Source organism: Amphiura filiformis, chromosome 20 (genome assembly GCF_039555335.1).
Source record: "Amphiura filiformis chromosome 20, Afil_fr2py, whole genome shotgun sequence".
Taxonomy (NCBI): domain Eukaryota; kingdom Metazoa; phylum Echinodermata; class Ophiuroidea; order Amphilepidida; family Amphiuridae; genus Amphiura; species Amphiura filiformis.
The window spans coordinates 28,760,658-28,772,897 of NC_092647.1; the positions used below are offsets into that span (position 1 = coordinate 28,760,658).

The window sequence follows — 12,240 nt, forward strand, 5'->3', positions numbered from 1 at the left end:
GGTTATACATACCTAGACAAAACACAATGCTTTGCTATCCACCACTTGAACAGGATTTAGCCAAAGCAAACAAAGACAAGAACTATTTAAAGATTCTATATAGCTTATTATCCTCTTCAGCAATAGGATTATTGATTGGTTTAAACAGTGTTTGATGAGATACTTGTCGCACCGAATTGAGATACCTATGAATACGACCTTCACGCACATTTTACACTGTAACTCAGAATACAATTTGCCGAGTTTACGGCTCATTCGTAGTGTCCAGTCACAAATGTCCTAAATTGGCAAACAAGAGTGGTAATCTCAAAAGCTGCAGGATGGTACACTGTGTGTAACGACACTATGACCCACGTATTGTCAACTACTTTTCACGTTCGCAACCTTTATGACCCTGCGGTTGCTAGTCGAGTAAGTTCACTCATATAATTTTGACTTAGTATCCAAAACAGCACTATAGTTAGGTTCAAATGCTAGTACATTAAAATTGTAATCTAACATTAAACAAAATTTCATGAAAACTGATCATTATAGCTATGAAACGTTACCCTTTTTGCTATTATCCAATAAAAACAAATGTATGCAAATGACCTATATACTTAATATGCGCATTTTGATGACACACAGCATGAGCAATACTTGTTCCATATCAAGTTCCATTCCATTCCATATGTCAATGCTTTGTAGTTTTAAATAAATATGTATGTCAGTAACTTTTAACGTCTGTTAATAACACACAAACGAAAGGTGGGACATGGTTGCATTATTACAATAACTTGTATCACACTTTTGTTCCATTTCCCAATTTACCTTGGCTTGAAACCCAGTTGCTAGCACAGACTCTTTCCAGCCATCCTCTTGCTCCAGAAAACCATGGAATATCTGCTCCGCACACATGGCAGGGTGAGAGGCTACACGCTGCAGGAATCCTTCCAACCCAACACGTCGTCTCTCAATGAAGTCTGCATCAAAATTGTCCACTGTGGTCAGCTGCTGCCACATAATGGTCATCTAGGAGGAAAATATAGGAGGCAAATATGGAAACATACTGGTAAATATGATCTGAGAATGCTTACACCAAAGTATATTACAGACAAGGAATATTTAACCCTCCGACTCAACACTGGTAAATAAATCATACACACCCAATAGTACTAGCAAAATATAAAGGTGGACCACTTATTCAAAATATTACCGATCTGCAAAACAAATGAAATGCTCTGGTTTTTTGCTCCTTCTTTTTGCCTGTATTTCAATTATAAAAAATTTCCAACATGGTGGATTAGATGTCTTTGTCCAAATTCTGCACTACACAAAAAAGTTTATTACATTACGAATAGGTTTGATATTGTACTGATGTACTGTACTATCTTTTGTCTTTAATAGGTTGGCAGAGGTGCAACTATAATTATATGTGACATGATCAAGGGGAATGAGTCACATGTCGGCCCTGGTCGAAAATGAGTTTTACACATGTTTCTAAAGTGGACATTTAGAGCTTTTGGAAACTGAAAACCCCATGTTGATATGACTTTTCATTGTAAAGTTACGTTAATTTATCAATCACTGAAAACAATATAAAACAAAAGAATTTTAACACTTTCTTTGCCAATATCTCAAAATCAATATTAGCGACATCAGACTCATTTCCCTTGATCTTGTCACATATAGTACCCCTAGAAATTGGTGAAACAATAAAATGGTGGTAAATTTGTGGTAAAATGTCCTAAAAATTGGCTATTTATCAAATAAAAGCACAAATATTTGGACTTTAAAAGGTTCTGAATTCAGGTTAAAACCTGGAAAGTAGCATCTGAGTGTGATCGGAATCCGTCCCTCACGTGAGGGACGGACATCAATAGATTAATTGCTGTGTTTAATTAACCCTTGTTAAAATTTATTCCTCTAAGTTAGGTTAATATAGAACCCTTCAACCAATAGTTATTTCATGCATGAAAATGTTGCCACATGTGCATCAATTATTTCGCTATACAAAATTTTCACGCAGTGAGGGACGGAAATCAATAGAATAAGCAATCACTACCATTAGTTACATCTTCAAGTTTTCTATTGAAACTTATACACATGTTTAATCAATATATACTTTTCATGAAAGAGTAATGTTCCATCCCTCCAAAAATTAAGAAATTTGACTCAGTTTGTTTTCAAGGCGCCTATGAAGCGGGTCCAAAGTTTATGTGAGGGACGGACATTTTCTATGTGAGGGACGGACAAAATGTTACAAAATTTCAAATTTGGCAAGATTTCTCCAAATTCACCCCTAATGCTATCCTTGACATCTAAATGAAATGCAGTTGTCAAAATAATTCAAGTTCAGTGGAAATATCATATGATTATACCCGCTAAATACTTGTGTGAGGGACGGACAGCTTGTCTGTGAGGGACGGACATATGATGGCCTAAATATCTTATTCAGTGTGTAATTCACTTTTAATTTCAAATTACACAGAAGTTTTACTTCATGCTGTTTGTTTTCAATATCCAATTGTAGTTTTACTGATAAAGAAGCAGTAATTAACAATAATATTAATTTTAATAAGTTGGTGTGAGGGACGGACAGACCATCTTTTTTAGCAACAGGATCTTCAATTCCAAATGTTTGGGAGCATGACCTTCTGGGATTGGCATGAATTTGTTTTAGACAGACTCTCTGACTGGGTAGAAGAATTGGGTTTAATATTTAGTGGCCAACTATTTTCACTCAACATACATTGGTACCTGTACATCCAAAATAAGTTGGTGTGAGGGACGGACATGTCAGTCCCTTAATTAGTTAAGGACTAATAACTCTTAGATTTAAAGATTGGTAATTTTAGTTTCTTTATCTCTAGTAAGGTGAGCACTAATATTGATAGATAGGGTGTATGCTATTTTAATTCCTTAGAATATTTCTCAGAGAAAACACTTTTTTGGATTTTTATCCGTGAGGGACGGACAAAATTTCTAGCATTCACCTTCCATGACCTCCAACTCTCTTCTGAAAGACATCTAATTAAAAATCTCATTGATATTTCATGTGGCAGGGGTTGCACTATTGATATGTAAACAAAAATATTTTCACTCAACATACATTGGTACCTGTACATCCAAAATAAGTTAGTGTGAGGGACGGACATGTCCGTCCCTCACATTAATTAAGGACTAATAACTCTTAGATTTAAAGATTGGGAATTTTAGTTTCTTTATCTCTAGTAAGGTGAGCACTAATATTGATAGATATGGTATATGCTAATTTAATTCCTTGAAATGTTTCTCAGAGAAAAAACTTTTTGGATTTTTATCTGTGAGGGACGGACAAAATTTCTAGAGTTCACCTTCCATGACCCCTCCTATCTTCTGGAAGACATCCAATTACAAATCTCATTGATATTTCCTGTAGCAAGGGTTGTACTAATAATCTGTAAACAAAAATTGACAATAGCATATAATCTCTTCCTAAGAGAAGTATTTTCATAAAAATGCAATATAGTGTCCGTCCCTCACGCTACAAATAATGCACGCAACTTTAGCGGCACGGAAAACACAAAATTTGCGACAAATTTTTCTTTTTTCTTTTAGATTATTAAAATATAATCCTTTCCACCAAATTAAAACCATTTTTATGGAAATTTGAATAAATCCTATTTTTTCACCAAATGTTACCCTATTTCCGATCACACTCATCTCTGGGTAATTTAGGCCACATAATGTTGACATGACATGACCGCATTGCCAGCATAGTGAGAAAACTGTCACTTTCCACTATATGATTTTATGTCACATTCTAAAAAGATGCCTCTATTTGGTGATTATGTACATACATGCTTGTAACTTCATGTGGGAGATTTCTCCCTGCATAATGTCATGTCTAAAAGGTAATATAAAAATTTGAAGATATTTCCATGTGCATTAAATTATGACAATGGTTTACTTCCACCAAAAAATGCTTTAGGGATGTTTTAGGAAGAGGAAGCAGAAGGTTTTGTTTTCTGGATTTATCACAGCGGAATTTATAACTTCAAAAATACATTGTCTGTGTTACACATCCAAGCCTATTTTTAATATGACATTTTTGATCAACAACTACTAGAAGGCTAGATGGGTTTGGTGTCTACAGTACAGAATTCAATTTTCATTATATCTAGGCTAAAGTGGCAAGTTTTGCGTGACTTAAAACACCAAATTCTGTGATTTTCCGTGGGTGGTGTTAAATACTTAATTCCGTAATTTTCTGTGATGTAATTTTAAATCCGTGTTCACATTCCGTGATTAAAAATCACATTTCACAAATCAAAATTAAATAAGTGTATATCTACTCACCAATTTACAAAAGAAGTTCTTGCATTATATTTTTACTTGCTTTAAGGTTGATATCTTTGAAGACAGGCTTCGTTTTCATTATTTTTACCTCACATTCTCGTTATTTTTTCTTCATTTTTATTTTTCTGTGTTTTCCATTTTCCCCCCTTAAATTCTGTGGATTTGTCCGTTTTTCCATGAACTGAAAACTTGCTACTCTAATCTAGGCCTAATGTAGGGACCATATAGGACCCCATATTATCAATCAAATTGTTAAAAATCATGGGTTTTCAAGCATTTTTGGGAGTCATAGTCATACACACCAAGACCCCTGCAACCAATAACCATGATCCACTAGTAATCAGTTCATCAACCTCTCTATTCCAATGGAATCTACACTATTCAAGGTTCTTTTCCATTTAACCATTCATATAGCTTTCAATTACTTCCTTCCTTTTACCCTCAACCAATGTTGCTATATCATATATCAGTAATTTTCTCATGTCCTTGTGGCAACATTTATAACCATATCATTTTAAACATGATCACCATTCATGATCAATTTCATAATGGTAAAGATACGATTCCCTAATTAGATACACAGGCTTTGGATCATCAGCTATTCAGACACAACTATTTTAATCCTTTACTTAAGGGATCTAAAATGAGCGTTTATTAACGTTTCGACAGTATTTTTTGTGGGACATGAGAGCACCTCGGACCTATCGAATTGCATTCTGAATACTGGCATGTCTTTCTGATATCAAATAATTTTCATTTTTGAAAATCACAATATAATACAAATTTTATGACAAATTATAAAAATTTGATATTTTTCAAATTTTGATAGATAACAGTCCTAAAGTAAATTAAATAAATCTAATGATATATTCTTAAAGTGTATGTAGCAGGAGGAAAAGCCGACGGTCAATTGAAAATTTTGACCTTTCATATTGAAGATATGGATTTTTTCCCAAAAAGACCTAATTTTTTTGGGTGTTTTGGGAAAAAAATCCATATCTTCAATAATGAAGGTCAAAATTTTCAATTGATCGTCGGGCTTTTCATCCCACCTACATACACTTTAAGTATAAATCATCAGATTTATAAAGTTTACTTCAAGTACTGTTAAATATCAAAAATATCAATTTTAATGATTTGCCATAAAATGTGTATTAAATTGCTAATTTCAAAAATCAAAATTATTTGATATCAGAATGACATTCTTCGTATTCAGAATGCAATTCGATATGTCTGATGTGCTCTGATGTCCCAAAATAAATACTGTCCAAACGCTCATACCCCAGCCCTTAAGTGACTCGGATGAGTAGTCCAAATCTTCAGATTTATCCAAAATTTAATTGCTATCCTCATCAATACTATACAAACAAGTTACATATGTGTACATCCAAATCAAAACGACGCACTTGTCAGCTGCTACATGTGCCTCATACTCATCTCAAGTGGAAGTCACTTCTAATCATCCCCAAGTGACATGGTTATGGAACATTGATCTTTGTATTTTAATTAAGCCAATTAGTGACTTGGGGATGATATAAAGTGACCCCCTCTTAAAATGAGTCTGGTATTTATTCCTAGTTATTATGTGAAATGAGACACATGTAGCAGCCGACAAGTGCATCCTTTTTGATATGGATGTACACAAATGAGAATCAAAAATAATCACTGAACCGCAATCGACCCAATAATTGGTGTGTGAAATATTTTTTTCCGGGAATTTAGTCAACAAGCTGTACTTTTGCTATCACTCATACTTGGGTGAATAGTGATAGTGGTCACATGAGGTGAGTAATTACTTCACCATAATTAATAGGGCAATATTGATTGCTCAATACTTTAAATGGGCATATATCATGACCAGTCAAAAATTTTGTGATAAGAAGGCCAATTAACAAAGTTAAACACTTTTTAAGCAACTTGTAAAAGCTTTTGCCTATTTATACCAATATGGGAGCAAACTTTCAAGATTTGCAAAATTATACCAATGGTACCTGAAACTTTAAAACAGTACAATAGGCCTTTAGTACAATGGATATTTAGAAATAGTACATGTATGCTTGCCTCTCTCCAATGGTCTAGCCTTCATGAAGAATAACCTAAACATCAGCAACTCAACAATAAGCCTTTTTGAAGTATGGCGGGCACAAGAGGAGAGGGTGTACTTTGATTTCAGTACTCATTTCTCAGATGAGAAAGCATACAAAAGATTACTCAAATCAAAGTATGCCCTCTTCTTTTGTGTCCGCCATACCTCAAAAAGCCTTATGACAAGATTGGAGCAGCAGCAATTAACTGCAACAACAAAAGTGACACCGCATATTGGATATTTCAAAAGACATTGCAGATAATGTAGTTAGAAGGACAAAATTGCAAAAGACTTGGATCAACTCAAGTACCTGGTATGCTGTCACTACCACACTCACTAGACAGGAGAGACTGACCCCCTTCCTGGCCAGACAGTAAACCTGGGAAGGGGTAGCTAGCTAAGGTCACAAGGCCCAAGAGGGACCCAGGCAATACTGGACTGACACTGTAAACCTGGGAAGGGGTAAGTCTTATGTGCCAAGACAGACTCAGGCAATTTTAAACTCTTTTTGGGGACTGCAAGGGGCTAGAATTCCATCAGACTGACAAATCTTACAATCTTACTCAAGACGGACATTAAAAGTACAAAGTTTTAAAATTCAGAGCATTATAATACACTTTGCATCAAAAACTGACATCCCTGAAGGAAATTGCCATCAAAAAATGATACAAAAATTAAAAATATATTTGTTTTGTTTTTGTTTTTTGGTTTTTTAAAATTTAAATCAGGAAAAATCATACTCCTGCTTTGTGTTCTCCAAGCACAGAAAAAACAGAGGACACCAGGGAAGGGCCCCCTGGTTTAATGACACCTTCAAAAACTTCATCAGGTGAGGAGGGCATCTATGTGCCTCCCTCTACCAGGTTTCCCTATCATACGTCTTACCATTTTACCAGCATAGACCGACGAACTGTTGGACAACCAGAAAACATATATGCGGTGCCTAAAAAATAAGCCTGTTAAAAAGCCCAATATGCTTTTGCAGACCTTACTAGCACAAGATGTTTGATGCTCACCCTTTTCTCTGGTAATGGTGGCACAACCACATGGGCATACGCCACCACCAGATAGTTGCGTAGCAGCTCAAATTCACTGTAGCGTCTCCACAATGCAGTAGGCCCAGCCTCAGACACACCTTTAGAGTCATCTCTTGTTCTGAAAATACATAAAACATATTTATATTTTACAGGTGTCAGTTAACACTAAATAAACCATCAGGATATCTCCCTCCCGGGATCTTCATAGGGATTCTTGAATTTGGAAATAAAGGGGTGTGTAAATTGGAGTCTGAAAAATACACCAAAACAAACATATTTAACCAAATTCGACACATGCAAAAAAAGGACTCAAAATATCATTTCTGTTCAGAATTATGGTAAATTTGCCAAGTTCTGGAAAAATTTTTTGATGAAAAACAATGTAGAATGTGCACTTTTGCCCTATTTTTGGAGAAAATTTGAAAAAATTGAACAACTCTAAACCAGTTTACTGAAAATTGTGACCCAAAGTTATATCACAAAGCCTGACATGACATCATACCCCAAATAGATTGCAAACCTGTACCACACTGTCCACTAAGAACCCCATGGCCGGCATATCTTACTGTGATGCAGGCATTGCTCCGCAGTTGGGCACGTCTCTACCTTTATTTTGCCTTTCCAATATAAATTGTAATAGCTCTAGATACCTTTAATTCTAACATGTTAAATATTTAATTGGATGTCACTATATCCCTAGCCACAAAATATACATCCTAGCCATTTAGCCAAATCATTACTAAATATTTAATTTCAAATCCTCTGTGCAAAGGGTATATGGTCTTTATTGATACAAATTTCATTGCTTTCCTGCCGATATGCATCCACTGAATTATTATTGTTTTTCTTTTGTCTTCCTTATCCCCAATACATATGATATGTGACATGATCAAGGGAGATTAGTCTAGATATAATCAGGGTTGTTGATTTTTTTGATTTTTTTTTTAATTTAAAAATTTGATTTTTTTTTTTTTTTTATTTAACCCCCTTTTTTAAAAAAAAATTTATTGATTCCAAGAACTGCTATACCCCATGATAAAGTCAAAAGAGTACCAGTGGAATGCTAGTCATATGCACAATCTACATACCAGGTATTTACAAAAAAATTAAAATCATGTTGTATGTGAAAATATCAAAGAAAAATTTGGTAAAATCTTGGGAAACAACCTGTTGAATTCTGCATGTTGAAGATGATTTTTTAGCAATACATAAAATGACATCATAGAGGTATTGTATCCAAAAGTTGTAGAAGCATTAGGATTGAAGTTAAACAGACAATTTAAGAAATTAACTTAAATTGATCAAAAATGGTAACAAATTAAAAAGTTGATTTAAATCAGTGATTTAAAAAACAAATCATTTGATTTAAATTGCACCAACCCTGCAATAAATACATCTGAGGAGCCATAGGTTGTTTTTGCAGCCTTTCCTGTGTCAAGATAGATGTCTTGTCTGGCTAATACACTTTAAACAAATGAACCTCATTTATCCTAAAGTCAATTCAATGGTTTGGTTACAGCCACACAGTCTGGCAGTTGGTTATTTTAAATGTCATAAGTCACGGTAAATTGAGTTGCAACATTTGACTTGGTAACAAGTGGTTTACAAATTTAAAAAATTTTAAATCCAAAATTTTGAAATACTGCTCTTAATTTTAAAGCCATAATACAACCTATTTTGGTTAATTTTGCTATTCGGTGCCAAACATTTTGAGATAATTTTAGTCAATTATCAGAAAGGTTTTATTTCTTGTCCATATTTTAAGGAATCGAATAGCAACATTTGCATAATTTTTTTTGTGGGACCTGAAAGCACATCAAATACACACTAAATAAACTGAATATGTGGAATGTCTTTCTGATATCACATAATTTGTTTTGAAATTCGCAATACAAATTCTATGGCAAATTGTTGACCTTTCAGATTGAAGATATACATTTTTCCTCAAAAAGACCTCAAATTTGTTTTTGGGAAAAAATATATATCCGGGAAAATGCAATGCTAAATAAGTGGCATTGTTATTGGCATGGGAAATCCCTCGCACTCCCAGTCAAAATCAAATCCCACTTTTTGGGGGCAAAAAGGCAAAAGTCAAAAGTTTCAGCTTTTTCCACACATATTTCACTTTGTCCTCCTTGCTACCGCTCTATCCCCTGGAAAAACTCACCCCCTTATCATTTACCCAAACACGCATATTTTACCTAGTTTCCACAAGGTACACTGTGTACTGGTCCTTCATCCCCATGGCTGATGCCCCTTGTCTTTTCTCTTGCTCAGATACAGATATCTCTACCTTCTCCAATAGGGTACCATCCTATTGAAAAAGTAGGTACAAAACAAATTAATTATTAACTTGAGATTATAAACAAAATCTATTTCACAAAATAAAATTTATAACACAAATGACTAACAAAATCATTCAGGAAATTTACAGACTATTTGCAAGGCACAATAATGACGGAGGGATATACATTCGACCGCTTGCAAGATAAAAATGATAACTGCATGGCCTAGAGCCCAAAAGAGTCAACTGCCTATTAACCCTTGCTTTTGTGCACTACATGTAATCAGTCCATACAGTTGACCTTTTTGTGCTCCGAATATTTGAATAATGAAAATATTAAGGGATTATGCTTCAACTGTAATCATCAGGATCATACATACACAAAATGCATTACATTTTTTAATCTTAGAAGTAAGTACCATAACTAATTAGTGCAGGAATGTGAAACAACAAAAAAGCAAAATGACATTTTCTTCAAACTGGAACATTGAAAGAAAAAAAAAAGATACAAAGTGTACATGTTTTATGGAAATGCTTTAATAACAAATAAACAAGAGAGTGGGGATAAACAGACAGAGTGAAAGAGAAAAAGAGAGATGGGAGATCTCATGTCACAACATGTTGGGTATGCAGTAGATAAAACAATATCGTCCCTACTCCTCCTTCTTGTTGAGCTAGTTTTCATGTATAATTTTAAAGGTGAAGAATATTAACTGACAAAGTCATTTTAAACACATAAGTAGCAGAAGTTTAGATCTGAATTAGTAGGAGTGTGAAGGATGAGTATGCATAGTAGGCCTATGTTTAAAACTATTTAATTGTTGTATCTTTGTAGCTTTCATAAATTATGAAGCTTTTCAATGTCTCATCCGTAGCAACACTTGGACAGTATTTTTGTGGGACATGAGACAGCACATCAGACATATCGAATTGCATTCTGAATACGAAGAATGTCCTTCTGATATCAAATAATTTAGATTTAAAAAAAAAAATTTTAATTCACAATATTTTTACACAATTTATGGCAAATGATTAAAAATTGATAAAACAGTCCTCGAAGTAAACTTAATAAATCTAACGATATGTACTAAAAGCGTACGTACATGTAGCTACAATGAAAAGCCGGCGCTCAATTGAAAATTTTGACTTTTCGTATTGAAGATATGGATTTTTTCCCCAAAACACCCACAAATTTAGGTCTTGATGGAAAAAAAATACATATCCTCAATATATGAAAGGTCAAAATGATTGTCGGCTTTTCATCCCAGCTACATGCATGCACTTTAAGTACCTATGATCAACTATGCATTGAATGATGTCCAGCATACAAACAGAGTCTGGAAATACGTTGATGACCTGACAATAGGTGAAAATCGGGCATATAGTGATGATAGTGAGATCCAAGAGAATCTTGATGCCCTGAATGAGTGGTCTAAGAGCAATAAATTGAAGTTGAACCCTTCAAAATGTCAGGCCATGCAAGTTTATTTCGGTAAGAAGGCTACCCCACATGTTGATCTGTCCATTGATGATCATAAATTAGCTGTTGTTGAGAAGGTTAAACTCCTGGGTGTTTTGATCCAAAACAATTTATGTTGGGATGAACAAGTTGATTCAATGTATGCGAAGGCCAATCGTAAACTCTTCATGCTCCGTAAACTGAAGGAAGCATCTCTCTCACCCGAGGAGTTGTTATTGGTGTACAAGGGTACATCCGCCCTGTTTTAGAGTATGCCGCCCCACTTTGGCATTCTGGTCTTACTCATAATCAGGTGGCCCAGCTTGAGAAAATTCAGAGACGTGTTTGCAAATACATCCTTGGTAGAAAGTATACTACCTATGCATATTCCTTAGCTACCCTTGAACTTCATTCGTTGTCTGAGAGGAGACAAAACATCTGCAAGGAATTTGCCCTGAAAGCAAGCACGTCTGTGAGGTTCTCACACTGGTTTCCACCTAGTAAGTATCACTCCCACATGACTCTTAGAAGACAACCAAAATTTGACTCTTTTAGATGTAGGACCAACAGATTTCAAAATAGTCCCCTACCATTTCTCACCAACATCCTAAAAGCAATGTAATTTGCTTTTATTGCCAGTCATTTTTTGATATTGTTCCAAATCCAGTCAAGTGCAATTATAATGTGTTCTTATTTATTTGTATGTTTTTTAATGTTTGAGTGTTTTAATTATAAATGTATGTATTTTTTATGATGCTATTTTTAATGTAAATGTCATGCAATTCAGCCGTTGGCTGCTATGTGATTTCTAATAAAATACAATATAATATACAATATACATATCATTAGATTTGTAAAGTTTGCTTTGAGGACTGTTAAATATCAAAAATTTTTAAATTTTTAATAATTTGTCATAAAATTTGCATTTGATATCAGAAGGACATTCCTCGTATTCTGAATGCAGATTGCATTCAGAATGCAATGTCAAGGTACTTTTGACAACTCCCACAAAAAATACTGTGCAACCGTTGCCTCTAAATAAATGCACAGAAGT

At 34.4% G+C, this 12,240-nt stretch overlaps 1 protein-coding gene across 5 annotated transcripts in view; it reads right to left on the bottom strand.

Annotated features, from left to right (window-relative positions):
* The window catches only part of LOC140142002 (sorting nexin-4-like), a 44,396-nt gene that overhangs the window by 23,704 nt on the left and 8,452 nt on the right, over positions 1–12,240 (bottom strand). For 3 of the 5 annotated variants that reach the window (XM_072163903.1, XM_072163902.1, XM_072163901.1), the window contains 3 exons: positions 9,645–9,757; positions 7,423–7,561; positions 811–1,011 (listed from right to left, as the gene is read on the bottom strand). In XM_072163903.1, the coding sequence (XP_072020004.1) occupies positions 811–1,011; positions 7,423–7,561; positions 9,645–9,757 (453 nt within the window). The remainder of the gene's footprint in view (positions 1–810; positions 1,012–7,422; positions 7,562–9,644; positions 9,758–12,240) is intronic. The other 2 variants (XM_072163905.1, XM_072163904.1) reach the window with 2 other exon arrangements.